The sequence below is a fragment of the Anoplopoma fimbria genome, chromosome 2 (genome assembly GCF_027596085.1).
Source record: "Anoplopoma fimbria isolate UVic2021 breed Golden Eagle Sablefish chromosome 2, Afim_UVic_2022, whole genome shotgun sequence".
Classification (NCBI taxonomy): Eukaryota; Metazoa; Chordata; class Actinopteri; order Perciformes; family Anoplopomatidae; genus Anoplopoma; species Anoplopoma fimbria.
The window spans coordinates 14660286-14679152 of NC_072450.1; the positions used below are offsets into that span (position 1 = coordinate 14660286).

The following is an 18867-nucleotide window of genomic DNA, read 5'->3' on the forward strand; positions in this document are numbered from 1 at the left end:
ATAAACAATTGTCTCATTCGTCATTAAATTGTCCTTCACTACCATCCTAAGGTGTAATATTCACTGACAGTCACACTCAGTCATCCCTCTGCAGTACACGCATGTCAAACATCTTTTCTCCGTATGGCTCAGGTTCTCCACCTTGTGGTGGCAGAGTTTTTAGTGTACTTGTATTGCAGCTACATACATACTAGTGTGTGCCTACTCTACCACACTTCCTTTAATTTCCTATATCTTTTCCAAAGTTACCATTTAATAGCAGCAAAGACAAGACTCCTGTGTGTGTGCAACAAAGAGACCACACAAGCTATGAAGCAGTTAAGGTTTAGTATAAAAAGGGAAATTAACTATTTACAATGGTCAGTAACATTTAACTACAGCTACATAAAACAGACACTAAATTCAAATCTGCATTCAATATTTACTGCAAAGATTAGTAAGAAAGAAAAAAGTTCAAAGAAAACTTTTCTTGACTTCAACTATAAAAATATTTAGAAAATATCAAAATCTATAAAATCTTAGCTGCCATAAGCCATCAGTTGATATGTAACAGGATTGATAGATGGAGGAAGCATAGCTGTTCTATATCATCTACAATGTACAAAGTTCAAGACATCTCTCACTCTCACAGACAAGAACTATACAAAGGAAAACAAAGTACGACCAGTAAGTCAGTGGTAAAAAGTCATGAAGAGAGAGGAACAAACAAACGTAGCTTGTTTACCTTCTGAGCCATCACAAAACAATCAGGGTTTCATTCAGTCTAAAACATTAAAACACCAAAATAAAAAAAAGCCTAAAAACATAGCATAATGAAAAATAGTGCTTTGAAGAATATCGGCTCTTGGAGAGAGTTATCCACTTATCTTTAATCTGTCTCAACATCTTACTTTGGTTAGTGATTTATTGTTTTTCTCATGACTTTAAGATACCACCAGAACATGAGATTGTAGTCGTGTCTTTTGCAGTCCTGGAAGAAAATGATCTAACAGGAAACAAAAAACCAAGCGATACACACACAGACACACACACACACACGCAGCCTCCCCACTACCCCACAAAGAAAGAAAAGGTGCGTCTGAAGTGTTTACTTATAAAATGATTGCATCCTAAAATAAAGTATTAATATTTTGTGTATCTATGAGTGTGCATGTGTATATTTAAAAAAGAAAATCAATGCAAGACTTTATGTGTGTGTTTCTGTTTGTATGTACATCCATCTACTGGACATGACAGTTGTCTTCTTGTTGTCTCTGCTCCGGTGTCTTGTGTGAACTCAGTGAACGATTCGCAAGTTTCTCCTCGCCATTAGGGGAGACACACTTCCTGTTGGAGCTCTCCGCAGAAGGACTCTGGAGGAGTATGGACCCCAAAGTCTGTGGATGAAGAGCAAGACGAGACAGAAGACAAGATTAACAGAGTAAAAGAGAGAAATACAACAAAGATTTGGGGAATTCAACACACTAGTGCATTGCCTGTGGAGTCAGACTCTGTTTTTACAATTTAGTTTGGTCAACTCTGGTTGCTTTTTAATGCGCAATACAAATTAAGTTTAACTTGACAATACTCTGTTTTATACTGTGGTCCTTATAGTAATGACTACATTTTAAAATGAATGGACATGATTCACTGTTTTAAAGCTCTTGTCACGAATGCAATGCATATGACAAGCGAGTGTGTTCATTTTGTGATGCTGGCACAGTTGGTCATGTGTTTGGTAGCGAGAGATGGTTGCTGCTGCTCACCTTGCCGTCAGATGCAGATGTGGGAGCAGACTGTCTGGCAGCCAGTCGAGGACTGCAGCGCTTCACTGTGGTTCTCCTCATGATGAAAGGACTGGCCTCACCCATAGGAATGTCAGCAAAACCTGTCAGAGTACAAATAATGACTTCACTTTTCTGTGCGGAGAGTGGAACTGAAAATGTGCTTTGTTCTGCCCGCTACTATTTCACCCAGTCATCATTTTCGTTGACTATACGGTTTATTTTACACACACACTTAAGCATGTCTTCAGTGTGTGTTCTTAAGGATCAGCAGAAACCTCAGAACAAAAAGCTGGAGGGTCTACAGTCAAAGAGTATTTAAACCGATACAAATTAGGGCAGAGCATGTAACTTGTGCTTATTCCCTGTTAACACTATGCTCTTCCTCCATGTTAGTAGCTAATCACACTACATCCCACTGGCATGAGAGACCAATCTGCTAAAACTATCACTCACACTACAATACACTGGCATAGAAAACACAGAAAACAAACTACAAGTGGCTTTTTTTCTTGATGTTGGTGAACTACAGTTGAGGCGACAAAATGTACCTCTCTGCACCAGCTCAGGAAGTCCCTCTGGTTTGAATTCGTCGTCTTCCTGTTCAGTTTTTGGTTTGGGTGTAGTCACTGAGTTGGCTTTGATCTTCTTTGTCAGGTTGAGAAGGGCCTCCTGGGCACTGTCTTTATTACTGATGTCACGGTGACTGCGCTTCACTGGAGATGAACCCTGAGGAGAGTTCTGAGGTGTTGAAGGAGCAATGTTCTCTGTGTTGTGATCCATTACTTCCTGGTGTTTGGAGGAAGACTTCCTTCCTGAACGCCGGCGGGGAGTATCGTCAGTGCTGCTAGAGGGGACTTTAGCTTCGTTAGCGCGGTGGCTAGCAGTGAGCTGCTCCAGCCGGGTTGTCAGTGCATCATTAGTCTCTTCCAGTTTGTGGACCTTAACCATCAGGCTGCAGTATTTATCGATGCTCTCATCCGCCTCCCTGCTTTTCTCCTCCAGGAGTTTATTCAGTTCATCTAACTCACTCTTCATCGTCCCCACCTCTGAGTTCCTCTCTTCCAGCTCCTTCTTCGTTCCACCGAGGGCAGCCTCAAGTTCTTCCACCTCCTTAGTTTTTTCTTCTTCCTCCACCCTCTTCTGCTGCAGGGCAGTGTTCAGGTCTTCCACTTCCTTCTTTCTTTTCTCTTCCTCCATCTTCAGCTGGTTCCCCTCAGTCTGCTCCTCCTCGCTGCTCTTTCTGTCACCTGTAACAAAAAAAAATTACATTAATAGAATTACTAAACTGATACATGGACTACGGCATGTCTGAAACTGCTATCATAGCCTTCTTGTTTCATGTGATCGTCTATGCATTTCATTATATTAGCCTTTTTCTGGAATAGGTTTTATAAATAAATAAAATTTGGATTAATTTAAAAACAAATCGGATGTCTGTAACCAGATTGAGAATTGTAGTTGGTCCTGATTACTTCAATTGCAACAACATTTTTTTTTTTTTTTTTTTTTTAATAATACCATAACACTTAAATGTGTTTCCACACCTGAGCTGTTTAACATCTCTTGCTTCTCCTGCTCCAGCTGTTTGCAGGTCTTCATCCAAAGACCCATCTTGCTCAGGGCAGAGTCCCTCTCTTTAGACAGACGAGCGACCTGAGAAGTTAGCTTTGACACCTTAAGTGGGAGGACAGAAAGTGTCAAGATTTAGTCATGAATAAGATAAAACAAGATATCAATATCACTTACAGTACATCTGTCTTGTATGTAGGGTCATTTTAAAATTCACAATTTTTTGTGATACATGCAGAGTGTTGGTTATTTGGATAGTCAAGTAGAACACATAACTCCTGCTTAAAAAGATGTCAGTGTAGTTTGGATTATATTGCCCACTATCGACTATAAATGTAAAAACTCATACATCTCATCCAAAGAAAAATCTGCGGTTGTTTATAAGAATTACTGAATAACAGCTTGTGGAAACTGCTGCACTATCATTCTGAATCTGTTGTGTTGAACAGTGCATGTACTGAGGTGACTGCTTGTGGCAAATTCAATTATTGGAACTTTTTGTTATGGGACCAAGATGACACAAACAAGTAAAAGTTAGCAGATGATTATTATTTAAAGCTAGTGGGTTAAAATGGATTATTTCAGAGTGCATGTGTGGACATTTTATATCTTAACAGATCTTAATGTGTCTCTGTACCTGCTCAGTCAGCTGTGCAGCAGACACTTTGGATGCTTCCAACTCCTTCTCTATAGAGGCAACTGTAGTCTGAAGAGTCTCTTGTGCTTCTTTAAGTTTCTCTTTCTCTTCTTCTGCTCGTTGCTTCTCTTGTTCCAGTGAAGAAAGAGCTGAAGATAGGTTATTATTCTCAACCTCACTCAACGAAAGGCAAGACTGCAATTCCTGTTTTTCAGCCTCTAACATCTGTTTCTGCTCCTCTATTCTGTTCTTCTCTTCATTTAATGAAGAAAGAGTTTGTTGCATGCTACATTTCTCCTTTTCTATCAAGGAGAGACTAGACTGAAGCTTCTCCCTCTCATCAGCTAACATCCCCCTCTCTTGCTCCAGTCTTTCTTTCTCTTCCTCAACAGATGCGAGAGTGCATTGCAGATTATCTCTCTCTTGTTCCACTGAATTCAGGGTTGAGTGCAGTTTCTCATTCTCCTCTGCCAGCCGTCCATTTTCTCTTTCTATCTGTTCTTTTTCATCCATGATAGACGAGATGGATTTTACTGAGGCGAGTCTCTGCTCTGCCTCCTTCTCCAGCATTTCTCTCTCTGCCTCTTTAGCTTTTATGAGTGTTTCAAGCTCCTTAATTTCTTCTTCCAAAGCCACAATACTGGTCCTCAGGTTGTTTCTCTCTTTCTCCCACTCATCTCCTTGAGAGCGGAGCCTCTCTACTTCTGTCTCGCACTCCTCCAGACAAGACTGCAGAGAATTTTTTTCTTTCTCCATCTTTTCCCACAGAGACTGCATTTTCTCTTTCTCCCCTTCTGTTTCTGCACTCTTTTGTTCATGGGAGATCTCTCTCTGCTGAGAGGCCAACAGCTGTGCCTGGATGTCTTCCATTTGACTCGTTAGCCTTTCTGCTTCCTCTCTCATTCCTTTCTTCAGCTCTTCTTCCCTGTGTTTCTGTCTCTCCTCTTCCTCTCTTCGATCCACCTCGGCCCTCTCCAACCCCCTCTCCAGCTCCTCTTTAGCGGCCTTCAGTTCTTCTATCTCTCTGTTTTTGGTTTCCAGCTCTCTCTCCATTTGTTCTTTCTCAGATCTGAGGTTTTCCAGCTTGGCAGAGAGCGCTGATAGTTTCTCGCTGAGCTCTCTCTTCTCCTCCTCAACCTGAGGGTCAGAAGGTAGTGACGATAATAGAAAAACAGCAGCAGAGTTTGTGATTCGAGACAAGGCAGATGATAAGTGTAGAAAGGAAAAGAGTAGAATGAGAGAAAGGGGGAGAAATCTGATTAATATATTGTGTGGTTTACAACAACTGTCACTTTTACTATAAGCGCAAAAAGAAAAAACATCACATAGATAAATATGAATGTACCTTTCTCCTTTCCTCCTCCAACTCAGCTTTGGCTGTTTCGGCCTGTGTTAAGAGCATAAAACACTTGTATTAAATACAAACTGAGAAAATACTGACCTTTTTTTGAACACCCTAAATGTGAATTTAACAAGGCAATGGTGAAAATGAGCAATTACAATGTAAGACAGATAAAGTGGTTATTTCTCTCAGACATAAACATGTTTACAACAGAATACCTGTAACACAGCGTCCTCTAGACTTTGCTCGTCGTCTTCCTTCTCTCGCTCCAGAGTATCAATGCGATCTTGCAGTGAGTCAGACTTCCTATTGGCAGCTAGAAAAGTAAAGAGTCACAATTAGAAAACAACTCACAAAACTCAATAGGGTATGTCATTTCAGAGGATGTAAAGAGCCAACCTTTGAGGAGCTCTCCCATCTTCTTTTTCTTCCTCTCGTCCGACTCAATGCGGACCTGGAGCTTTTCAATACCAGTCCTCATCTGCCGGACTTCGTCTTGTGTTGAGTTCAGACGAGAGGCAATCTCTCCTTTTTCAAGTAGAGAGGACTCCAGAGACTGTGAGAGACGGCAAACTTCTCCCTCTAAAGCCTTGAGGAGAAACGAGGAGGATTAGAAACTAAAGAGTTAAACGGTTTCTCTGAGGAAACACAACCACAATAAGTTATAACCCCTCACCTGTATCTTGCCCACCATGGACTCAGTGTTTTGATCGGCAGAGGTGTGGTCTACTGTGATCTTGTCCAGCTGGCTGATAAGATCCTGTCTTTCTCCACTCTGTTGGAATATTGCCTGTTCCAGCGCTTTAATCTGCTCCAGCAGCTTTAGAAGATGAGAACCAAAGTGGGAGAAAAGGGAATTAACTCTCTTATCCTCTAAATTGCAATGTCAACATATCTGACCACATGACAGGATCTTCTTTGGATCCCATCAGAAACATCATTAAATTAATCAATTGTTCATTTTTGCTATTCACATATCTTTAGATCCACAATTATGATTAGGATACAGATAAGAATGTGCAGAAAAGGTCAGAATCTGAACTTTTATTTTAAACTTGGATTAATTAATAAGTTTGAGTTTTCATCATCAATTTAGCCAATAGAATCAAAGAAGCATTTCTGCTTCTATCCATCCATGTTGCCGTGTTCTGAATTGAAAACATAAAAAGCCAAAAGAGAAGGACTCTGTGCCTCCTTGACTGGCCCAAAGAAGCAAACCTAATAACTTTATGGACTTGTGCACATTGATAGCGGTTCTTTATGCTATCAATGTAAGCCAACTCTAATCAAAAGCCTCTTTCAGCCTGTATTACAGTAGTTGGGCTACAGGAACTTTGCACAAGTCCCAGACTCTTGAATGTCACATGTACATACCTGTCGCCTCTCAGTCTTCAGTTTCTCCATGCTGCTTTGCAGGGCTTCATACTCCTTCCTCCCTGCTCTGATGTCATCCTCCAGGATGGAAATCAGGTTTCTGGTGTCACAGTTAGTCTTCTCCAGACTGTGAACTTTCTCTCTCCACTGGCTTAAAGACTGGTTCAGGTCATCTCTCTCCTCGGTGCAGGACACAAGCTCAGACCTCAGCTGGGTTGTCTGGAGAAAATTAAAGATTGAGAACAGATATGGCACACTGATTGATCAGTAAGCCTAAAAACACACCATGTTCCATAATGTCTTGCTGTTGTCCCGTTTTTGGACAAGGAAAAACAAATGCTTGAGCTTACATATTGCTTTAATCGATAAATCCCTGATACATGCACATTAATTCAGCTCTTACATATCCAGTATTTCGATGTTTTAGCTCACAAGCTCTTGATAAGTCCTCACCTCTGTCGTAAGTGTTTCTATCTGCTGCTCCATGCTGGAACAAGTCTTCCTCTGGGTCTCAATCTCATCCCCAAGTTTTCTCTTCTCTCCCTGAAAGGTGTCCAGCTCAGACTCCATGCCCAGGATGTGCTGCTCCAGGTTGGCTTTCTCAGAGCGAACCCTCTTCAGCTCACTCTCCTGCTGAAGGAATTTCTCGTCCCATCCACCTACAGAATCAAGGAAAATATCTCTAATAGATGCAATAACATAGTACAGACCTTAAAGCCGACACAATCCTTCAGAAATCATGCTGTGCCGGGGCATTTAAGCTGCTGTTAAAATATGAACTAAAACTATGCTTATATTTTATTTGAAGGCATTATCAGACACGTACTAGGCATTTAGCACCTTGTATAAGGCTGAGGTTCAAAATAAGTTCATCATCATGCATGTTGAACTTAATCCCTCATATGCAGTAAAATGGGGCAATATTTACCTTTCGCCATTTCCAGTCCTTCAAGCATCTCCAAAACATCAGCCAGCTGGAATTTAGACGTTTGAAGCTGCAGACTTAATGTCTCCTCTCTTCTGACAGTTGAGCCATCTAAAATTGAGGTAGGAGTATTAATATCAGTTGAACATAAGTGGCAGTGTGAACATTTAATGTATTATTCAAGCAGTGTTTGGCATTCTGCAATTTCTCCTCCCTACCTGGTCAGCAACGTCTTTCTTCTCCTCCAAAGCGATCTTCAGCTTCTGTGCTGCACATTGTGCTTGCTCCTCTGCTGCATGAACTTTCATTTCTAAGTTTTGAACTTGGACTTCCACTTCAGAAGTCAACTCCATTCTCAGTGCGAGGTCGGACCTCAGCATCTCACACTCTGAGCGTAGGGTCTGGAGTTCTTGTTTTGGGATCATTTCCGTGAAGTGGTTGAGGTCATCTTGTACCTTGGATGACTCTGCTGCTGACAGACAGATTGAATGACAAGTTATTGAAACATATTTGGTCTGATTTAAAACAATATTTCCTAGTGTAGAGTCAATTCTAAGTCGCTAAAGTTTAAAATAGGGTGCGATGCTTATATCGTGTTTACGTTTCAAAAACTTTTGGATTCCCTTTCTGATTTAAGTATTTTTTGCAGAAGAAATGTTGAAATCATGAGTCCATGGTGGCAGGTCAGTGTAAAGCAAATTAAATGAAACAAGAAAACGCTCAATTATTGAAACTGCAGTTATTAACACCATTGAATTACTCACCAGAGGATTCTAACTGTGTAGTTTCAATAAAAGAGGTAGATGCTAGAGAAATATCGCATATTTCAGGATTACTTTCAAGAACATCTCCAGGACTACTGCTGTCTTCAGGAAGCTGCAAGAAAGAAAACAAAATTCAAACTTTGTCTTCATCAAAACTCAAATTTACCAGGAACAAATTGCATCTTAATGCAAAACATGACTTACAAATAGAGAAATATTACTAGGAGTTGGCAAGTTCCCTGATTACATAAATGATAAATCAATAAATGAAGTATCCCAAATTTAAACCCATGAAAGCATCATGACTGAAGTACAATTACACAGTTATCATTTTCTACCTGATCTAAGGGTTGCTGTTCCTCGTTATCCTTAGAACCAGACACACGTGCCTCTCTTTCCTCGTCCAGCTGTTGGACCTCATGTTGTTCAATGATGTCCTCCTTCATTACCAGCTCTGTCTCACTGCCAGGGTTGAGGGAGATTTCATTTATTTATCACACAATAAAAACACATACAACATACAAAAGCACATTATTGTGCATTTATGCTTATTATAAATACTCATTGTACCTGAAAGCCTCATCAGACTGGTGGGAAAGTTCATCCAGTTCAGCTACCATTGGGCTAAGCTGTTCTTTTACTGGGAGAGACTCAGCATTGATGCTTCTATCAAGTGTTGGCTCTGCATCAGTCTGTCCTCCTGCTTCTGCTGGGGAAATCAATTTAAATACATGTATTGTAGAGCTGGCCGATAAATCAATTTCATCAATAAATTCAAATTTATGGTTAAGGAAGATGTTTAAAAAAAAAAGGAAAATCTAATTAAGAAAAAACCCCAATAAAAACCTGTAATCTAGTTTTGGTTTACACTCACCACCAATATCCGTCTCCTCGGTCTCCATGTGGCTAATCTTTTCTCCTGGGTTCTTCTGGGTCCCCTGTGATTCTGAGAGCTGCTGAATGAGTCTGTGCTGTTGGCCCACCTGCTCCAGCAGGGAGTCGTACTGCTGCTTGAACACAGTCAGCTCCTTCTGTAAGCTCGCCAGCTTCTGATGCAGTTCTGCCTGCTCCGCCTCAAACTGTTGAACCCTGTCAAACGTCAACATGAAAGTGATACCATTATAATCCCAGCTAATATTACAAGTAAAAATACAAAAAATAAAGAAACTTAAGAATTTAACTATAGTGACAAATAAAACTAAATATGTACGGTCTGTACCTGTCTCTGTTCTCCTCCTCAGTCCTCTTGTCCCTCGTCTGGAGCCGCTCTTTAAGTGAAGCCACCTCTTCTTCATGCCTTTCTATTCTGTCTTGTAACTGCAGCTTCTCTTCAGTTACTTGATTCACACTAGATAGTAGTTTGATGTTCTCTTCAGTCAACTCATTATAGTTAGCCTCCAGCTGAAGCTTTTCCTCAACTACTTGATTCAAGTTAGCGACAGAGTTATATTTCTCTGAGATTAGCTCAGTTAGTTTAGCCTCGAGATGAAGTTTTTCCTCGTTTATGAGATTGAGGGTAATATCTAGTTGGGCTTTCTTCTCAATAACTTGTCTAAGGGTCGATTCAGCTTCCTGTTTCTCTACAGTAATTTGATCAATCTTCTGCTTCTCCTCAGTTAACTGCTGAATGTTGGTCTGCAGTTGTTTTTTCTCCTCAGACAGCTTGTCTAAACTGGCTTCCAGCTGTTTCTTCTCTGCATTCAATTGAATCACTTCAGTTTCTACTAGCTCTTTTTCATCTATTATCTGTTTCAAAGTAGTCTCAAGGTTGTTTTTCTCCTGTTGTAACTGGTTAAGATTGTTGTCTTTGTCCTCAATTGCCTGCCTGAGAGTTGCCTCTAACTTGATATTTTCCTCTGTGGTCCGGCTGAGTTTAGACTCTAAAGTCGCAACATTCTCCTCCAGCTGTTTTTGTCTGAGAGTGTCCTCTTCCAGACGAGTTAATTCACAGCTCCTCTCCATCAGCTCCTCCTTAGCTGTGACATACTGTGTCTCCAGCACTGAGTTCTGAGATTGGACCTCATCCAACCGGGTTTCCAAGACAGAGACCTGAAAAGGTTAGAGTTAAGATAAAATCCAATCAGGGACATTTCTTCCCTACAGAGAAATAGGAGCCGGTAAAGATGATGACATTTGCAGTCTGAAGTAAAGATAAGTAAATACAATCAGGCAGTTATGAGACACATGGAATAACTTTAAATATTGAGCTCCAAAGAATGATGAAAAGTAATCTCAACACTAAATCTAGCCTCTGTGGCACAAATGATAGAACAAAGTGGCTCTACCTGGGCTTTGCTGTCCTCCAGCCTGGCCTCCATGTCAGACATCTGAGTTTGGTTGTGAGCTAGCTGAGCATCCAGTGACTCTATGGTTCCCTTCAGCTCCTCCACCTGACTCTCAAAAGAGTTCATGACTGTCTCGTTGTCCTCAAGGTCCATTTGCAGCATCTCCAGCTGAACCTGAATGTGAAGAATGACACAAATAAAGCAAAAGATCCAAATATGACTCATCAAACTTCATTTTAAGATAACCTCTTCTGACTTACCCATTTAGTACAATACTCCAGGAAAGACTAACAATGTTGTACCCTTCCCTCTATATGTAATAAGATTGTCAACATGTAAGGCCAAAAACATAACCAAGAATCATTCAGTAACCAACCTTGATTTTGTTCATGGCAACCATCTTTTCCTTCAGGAGATCTGCTGTTTTGCCCTGCTCTGCCTCTGCTTTGTTCAGCTTCTCCTTCAGACTCTTTATCGTGTTGTCTCTCTCTTCTAAGCCGTGTGACGCAGCCGACAGAGTCGTCTTCATGGACTTGATCTCCTCTCGTCGAGAACTTGATTCCGTTTTAGCAGCGGCCACTGATTTTTTGGCGGCTTCAAGCTTCTCTTTGAGGATCTTCTCTTTGTTGAGGAAATTTTCTACATCCAAAGCATGACTCTCTGAGTCTTTGCTTTTCTTCTCTGTGAGCTCTTTGACGTCATTCTCCAATGTTAAGATCAAATTGATTTTCTCACTGAGAGTGTTCTCCAAATTACACTTGATTTCAATAGTGGAGGAGTGATTCATCTCAAGAGCTTCTAGACTCTTCTTAAGGTCAGCATGGGACTGGTTGACCACGGCCAATTCATTCTTCAAGACTGGAAGCTTCTCTGCTGCATCTTTGCCTGCGGTTACCTCCTCTTCCAAGGAAGATATCTGCTCCAGAAGGTTGTTGATTTTCTCAGTATGAGCTTTCTGGAGGTTCTTCGTGAGAAAAAGAGTTAAGATTATTATTTGTAACATGTACAGAGCATGGTAAATCCAGTATTAGATATGCAGAACCAACGAAACATACTTTTGTATTAGTACAATATTTTACCTCAGCCTCTTTCTTCGTCTCTTGAACTGCGTTTTCCAGCTCAGCCTTTTGTTTCTCCAGAGACGAAATCTGAGCTTCAGCCTCTCTGAACTGCTTCTCCTGCTCTTCTGTTTGGCTCTGCAGATCGCTGAGCTCATCCTCTAACTGTTTTAGCTCTTCTGATTTCTTCTCATGCATCTTTTTGTGTTCCTCTGCATTGTCGGAAAGCGTCTTTATTTCTTTCTGCAGCTCAGCTCCCAGTTGCTCCTGGACCTTCAGGAACTGATCCGTTGAACTGACCTGAAAAGAAAGAGAACTATAGCTTTTACCGGTTCAGACTAAAGTAAGGAATAACACCCAAATTAATGTAAAAGCACGGGGCATAAGATTACTAAATAGGCAGAATAGATTGAATCTACTACTGGAATTCAAACCACTCATTCGTAAAATGATTCTAGAGCCAGATATAACATTTGTAAATATGACATTTATGACAGCAAAGATACTCTGATCATAATTTACTCATTGGTTATAAGATTATTTTGTATCTTACAATATATTGCAATCTGTTACAACAACACTTAAATCAGCCAAAAAATGTCCATTTAGTTGAATCAACTCTAAACGAAACAACTGAATGTGTAAACAAAAGACTGCTACATGTTAAAATAATAAATAAATGGTAATCTGTTTATAATGGTTGCTGTTGCAGCACAGTATAACTGACCTGGTTTTTAGTGAGCAGCAGCTCTTGCTTTGTCTCCTCCAACTGAAACTTGAGCTGCTCATTCTCTTCAACCTTTGCTGAAACACTCTCCTCACACTGCTTCAGCAGAGCACCTTTCTCCTCTGCCAACCTGGTGGAGTTCAGAAAACAAAGAGAGAGAATTGAATGTTAAAAGCAAGCTACAGTTATTGTTTCCCCAAAGGAAACAATAGGGACACAGTGCTCATATCATACTTATAGAATAAGACACTAAAGCATCCCTGAGTATTTTATTGTGTTGGCCATTATCAATTACGCTCTTAAACCCTGCAATCTCATGTTGCAAAATGACGCACTCCCAACAAATTCTAAACGTTAATCAAGTTTATAAAGGTAGGCTTTATCGCAGGGCTGTTATACAGGAAAAATAGTTTTTTCAAAAATATTAACTAAACAACAAATCAAACTCCCACCTGGTAGTTTGCTCCTCTTGCTGTGCAGTGGCTTGAGTGAGGCTCTCCCTTAACTGGCTGATCTCCACTTGGCCCAACTCGATGAGCTGGTCTTTGGAGCGAGCCAGGTCGCAGGCTGCCTGGTGCTCGTCCTGCAGCTCTACGTTGGTCCTCTCAGCCTGCTCTGCTCGACTAATTACCTTTTGGAGCTGCAACTCCAGACCTTTGACCTATTCAGATTAAAGAATAAGCACCAGTCAAAGTTAAATCAATGGGTATTCATTGTATTGCTTTAGGTCAACTCATCATTTAAAATGTTATTGGTGCTGTAACAAGACTAAAATCTCAATTAAAAAAGGACATTGTAATTCAGTAATGCAGAAAATTTGCTTATCATCTAATTCCATCACAAATTAGGGAGGGATGCCATGTTTTCAATAATAAAAATCAACATTTAAAGATGTACAAAAAATAATCAAATAAATCACCTGTGCTTCAAGCTGAGCCACCTGCACAGCGACATTCTCCAGGTCTTTGGTGTGTTTCTCTCTGGCCTCAGAGAATTCAGACTGGAGCACGTTGTACTGATGCTCCCTCTCCTCCAACTCTGTGCTCTTGTTGAGGAGTTCTCCCTTCAAAGAATCAATGTGAGCAGACATGCTGGCCTTGTCTCCCTCTACACTCATGAGCTGCTTCTACAATAACAAGTAGAAATGAATCAGAACACAGAATTAATGACATAACTAAAAATAAAACCCATCCTAAACTGCACTTGGCAACACAGGTTGAAGATTTTCACATTGAATAGACTTAATACACTGTGCTACTTGTGCTTTCTAACTTTGTTATTATTAAATAAATAATTTGTGAATTCAGAGCAAACCTAAAATCTAAAAACAGGTTTTGGGGTATTACACAAACAGGTTCTTTCAATATGCATGTCTTTGTGCTAAATATGACAGAACAAGTGTTCAGTATGCAAGTGTATCAATTATACCTAATCCATACTTTAAGTGAATATATTGGGAGCCACAGCGCCTTACCTTAACGTTATCATTAGCCTCATTCAGCGAGATGATGCTGTTCTCCAAGTTGCCAATTTTGTCAGTGAGGTCTTTTTGCACAGCCTCAGTCTCATTAATCAAAGTCTCCTTTTCTTTCTTCCACTCCAGCAGAGCTTGGTGTTCTTGTTTCAGTTCCTTACTCTCATTTTGACTCGCAGTGAGATTGGATTTCAGCTCCTGACTCTCGTTCTCTTTCACCGTCAACCTGTTGGCCAGGTTTTCTGTCTCTTGCTTCTGTTTCTGAAGTTCACTCTGATATCTACAGTGTGATGAATAAATTGACAATAATTGAAGAGCATGTTAAATATCATAGTATATAACGCTTTTTACTTTTACTCCAAGCGTGACTGAACTTTCTTCTTTTCTACAGTGAAACTATGCTTACCTGTCATTTTTGGCCTCTGCATCAGAAAGTGTCTTCTTCAAGTTTTCCAGCTCCCGGGACGAAGACTGAGTCTGCTGCTCCAGTTTAGTCTGAAGTTTCTTCAGCTCCTGAGCCTGTCCTTCTGATTTGGCTGAAGTACATATAGACATAAAAGTTAAAAACTGATATAATTCTCCAAAATATCTGCTGTCATTGCCAGTCCTACAACACATTTACCTTTAATGTCATCCAGTAATCCCTGGGTGCGTTTGAAGCTCTGGTCTGCGCTCTTCTTCTCGTCCTCCAGCTGAATCAGACGCCTGCTACTCTGGTCCAGCTGGACAGACAAACTGTTCTTCTCTTTCTGCAGCTCCTGGAGGGAAGAAAAAATGCAGAGAACATGAGTGGCAGCAAAAGATGCTCACCGTTTGGGGGGGACGGGTCTTTTTCTTTAATATTGGAGTGGAAACCTCAGCATCAAGGCCAAAAATGCAGCATCCAGTATAGTGAAAGGAAAAGCAACACACCTCCATTTTCTTGCGGAGGTCCTGCTCTTTGTTCTGGCTTGCCTGGAGGCTCTGCTCTGACCTCAGCAGTTTCTGTTTCTGGTCCTCTACCTCCTTTTCAATATGACTCTTCTGGAAGCACATCTGGAAGAAAAAAAAAAACAAGAGGAGAGAAAAAGTTAAGACGAGAAGAGAGAAGTAAATCCAAGAGCAGAAAGTGAGAAATTTGACACAAATGTCAAGTGCCCTAAATCCTTCAACAGAAAGAAGTTGATGCAAAAGCTGGAGTTACTACTTAATGCCAACATTCCATCATGTATCAGCAAATGTGAGCTGCAAGATAACGGTAAGCGTTTACAGCATTGCCGGCGGGTGGAATGTTTGCATAAGTACATGATTCCACCAAATCTTGAACTGAATTGCACACTTCTCACAGCTATCATTAAATGTAGTTTTGGTCTGCGTAGACTATGCTGACAGTAACAATATCAGTGAGGTAGACAATAATATTAGCTACACAACATAATGAGAAAGAAATAAGTAGAAGCTTATGGGCTACCCTCAGAGAAGGCTCAGTGACTTCCAGGTTATTCAAGTGGATGGCTGCCTGAAGAACAAGTGATCAGAGTAGATTGAGGAGCAGAAGAGTGACAAAAGAGCGACAAAGTTACCTTCTCCATGTCAGCCTGCAGTACGTTGTGGTCTTTTTTGGACTGTTGAATCTCTTGGGACATCTTGGTTCTGGTCTGGTTCAGCTGCTGTTCCAAAGCCTGGTGAGAAGTCTGCAGCTGGGCTAGCTCCTACATTAAATATAACAGAGAGTCAGAAACAAACTTACTAAAATATTAAAAAGCATTTTCACCATAAACCTAAAACTATTAAGGTCTTATAATATTTATCTCCAAGTTATTGCACCTTTTGACTATCTCTCTCTTGGTCCTTGAGTTTCTGCTCCAGGGCTCGTTTGCAGCTCTCAGCGTTGTGCCTCTGACAGCTCATCTCCTCCGAGACTTGTTTCATCTTCTGCTCAACTGATGAACACTAAGAGCAATAAGCAGAATAGTTGTCATTTACAGATTGTCTCGTGTTTTACCCATCTTGCCTTGTATAACTATGTTATAAAGCAGAAATAGAAAAAAATACGTATCACATATTAATAAAGTCTTTATGTACTGATCATGGTCGCCTACCTTGGCCACAACCTGCTGATGTTCGTTCGTGGCCTGACTCAGCTCGTGGCTGGTCTTAGCCAGGTCTCTGTCCCGTTCTGTCAGCTCTTTGCGGGCCTGGTTCAGCTGAGTTTGTAGTTCCTGCAGCTTGGAGGCCTGGCTACGAATTTCCTTCTCCTGAGTGGAGAGATTCTTTTCCAGCTCTGACACACGGCCACGCAGCTCTGATGAAGAAAGAGTAACATTTAGGTGCTGTGGTGGAACATAATCAAGATATTTAACTCAAAAGGAGCCAAATACATATTCCAGTGGTAGTAGCTGTGCAAAATAATAAAAGCCTCCCTAATATTTCACGGGAAACCGAAAGATACCGAAACACTTTATAAAAGGTATCAATTCAAAAAACTAATTATTAACAGTCCACCTTGGTTGATGGTCTTCAGCTGCTCCATCTGCTGGGAGGATCCACAGGGACTCTGCACTGCTCTGGCAGAGCTCATCCGCTGGCTGGTTTTAATAGGCGTCTCCTCATGGGCGTCCCATAGGGATGTTCCCCGCCTCTTCAGAGGCGTTTCCATTGCATCCTGAGACTGGCGACTGTGGGCCTGATCCTGTAGTTGCCATGGGAATATGGAAGATCCAGCTTGGCGGGCAGCAATGTCCTTGTGGCTTACAGTGACTGAGGACTGATTCAACATCTAAAAGGAAAGAGTTAAGTTAGCGTCAACAAATAAAAGAAATAAACCCACATAGTAAACATAAGTAATGTACTTGCCTTGACCTGCATGACTTTGAGTTCAGTCTCCAGCCTTTTTCTTTCTTCTACCTCCTGGCTGTATTTCTCCTGAAGCTCATCTAGTCTGTTATCTATGGAACACAAATACAATCATCATGTTAGGGCAAACTGACTAACTCATCCAGATTTACTCAGATACATATGTCATTTTTGCTTATATGCAAAAAAAGATAAGTAGATGAGAAGCAGCAATATAACTAAAATGTGCCTTAATACCACCCTGGCAGGTGAGCATACAGTATTTCTGGTAACCAAACAAGTAAAACAAACATAATACATACAGCAGAAACTTGAGAAACAGGTTAAAAACAAACTGAAATACCCTGCTGTCTGTAGGCTTGGACAGAAGCTGGGGTAGTAAAACTTTTCTGTGGAGTGGTGTAGGGCTGAAGCTCAGAGGAGGAGGATGACAAGGAAGAGCCAGCAGTCTGCGAACGATCCAGTTCATTTTTGTACCTGAGCAGATGGAAAGACAACGAAGAATGCAGTGCTCTCCATCAGGTCAAATGGTTTATAATATCCATTCATATTGATCATGACTCACTCAGTACTTGACAAAGCCACAAGTCCCAGGAGCTACATTGTAAATCCACCCTCTCTACTCATGTAAAAAATATCTAATAACAGAAACTGAACTCACTTTTTGAGCTCCTGCTCCAGTCGCTCTATGGTCTTCCTACAGGAGTTAAGCTGACCATCCAGATAGCTCACCTAGGTTTAAGAAAAGAATGGAGTTATGGTTAAAAAAAATGTATACATGTAGTCTTAAAAATGTATTATATGTTAGCTTTAAATACATCTGTAAAATATAAATATTAACTGAAAATGTCTGTCTGCTAATACTGATTTAATAATGTTCAAACTTAAGAGCAATAAACTGCAGAAGATCTTTCTTTCTCAAACCAGTCACTAACCTGCTGCTCTTTGACTCCAAGATCATGGACAGCCTTTTGACGGGATTTATCTAGAGAGTCACAGGACTCTACTAAACCCTGGTTCTCCCTTTTCAAAGCAGAGGTCTCAGAACGTTCACTGTCCGCCTGGAGAAAGATGGATAATTAAGAAACAGATTTCTATAATAAAAAAATAAAGAGATAATTCCATTGTTTGTATTTTTCTGTTAGAATTTCAACTTCTGTCGAGACAATATGCAAAGGGATTCAATGCAGTTTATTTGATCAAACACTGACCTTTTGTTTCTGTTTTTGCAGGGCGGCTTCTAAGGAGTCCAGCTGAAACTGTTTCTGGTTCCTCTCCTTCTTCAGTTTGTCCAGCTGGCCCTCCATCTCCTGGATCTTCTGCAGGGCTTTCCCTGGAAGTCCATCCTTCCACTCCTCCACCGCCCAGCTCATGGTTGATAACCTGCCCAAACAGATTCCTATTTATTTGATGGGAGGAGACAATACCAATCTGCAAACTGAATGAACAACTCATCAATCACATGATGACCAGTAGGTAATAGTATTACTATATGATGACAACACATGTGTTTAGCCTAACAGCAGCACAACAATGGACAGGGACAATGCAGAAGTAAATCACAACACAATAAACTACGTGAGCCACGTGACGTCAATGTAACCACATTAGTTGCATTTGAGTTAACGTAAGTGAAGTAACATTTACGACAGATAAACATCACAGGTTCATTTGAAGAGAGGCCTGAACGTTGACGTTACGTTAGCGGAGCACGTTTCTGTTGGACTCGACGTCAGACGACGTCAACGTTAGCTGCGTTAAACAAGGTTTTACCTAACGTAACATTTAAAAAAACGGACTGGAAGCAACTAAATATTTTTTTGAAATGACACGTGTTAGCGTTAAGACTCAAAGGAATCGCATCAAGTTAAGGTTCAACATATCTGGGTTCACTTACTTTGGGCGCGACGCGTCTGATCACACAAACTGTTTGTGTCTCTGGTTGAAAATTCAAACTCCACAGGAGCAAACCGCAACTCACTCAGCTCCACGCCCATTGGCTACTTCATATGACGTCAGCCATACAACGCACACGATTGGTTGGTTTGTTTTTAGTCTCCCAGCCCACCATGCGTTGGGACTGTGTAAGTACTCATCCTCCACAGATTGAC

At 40.8% G+C, this 18867-nt stretch overlaps 1 protein-coding gene across 1 annotated transcript; it reads right to left on the bottom strand.

The window, feature by feature from the left end:
* cenpf (centromere protein F) lies at nucleotides 1-18708 on the bottom strand. The gene is given in 39 exon segments (XM_054611649.1): nucleotides 1-1376; nucleotides 1746-1867; nucleotides 2315-3013; nucleotides 3311-3440; nucleotides 3973-5109; nucleotides 5318-5359; nucleotides 5533-5630; nucleotides 5714-5903; nucleotides 5991-6134; nucleotides 6689-6907; nucleotides 7142-7347; nucleotides 7617-7703; nucleotides 7706-7724; nucleotides 7832-8085; nucleotides 8378-8489; nucleotides 8716-8839; nucleotides 8948-9086; nucleotides 9252-9466; nucleotides 9597-10426; nucleotides 10663-10836; nucleotides 11039-11626; nucleotides 11742-12020; nucleotides 12448-12577; nucleotides 12900-13108; nucleotides 13367-13573; nucleotides 13922-14201; nucleotides 14328-14457; nucleotides 14544-14679; nucleotides 14834-14956; nucleotides 15484-15612; nucleotides 15728-15853; nucleotides 16003-16205; nucleotides 16406-16679; nucleotides 16757-16848; nucleotides 17100-17233; nucleotides 17418-17488; nucleotides 17692-17817; nucleotides 17968-18139; nucleotides 18654-18708. Coding segments are annotated over 38 exon segments (8496 nt in total). The 5' UTR covers nucleotides 18130-18139; nucleotides 18654-18708; the 3' UTR covers nucleotides 1-1220.
* Nucleotides 18709-18867: the final 159 nt, after the last annotated feature.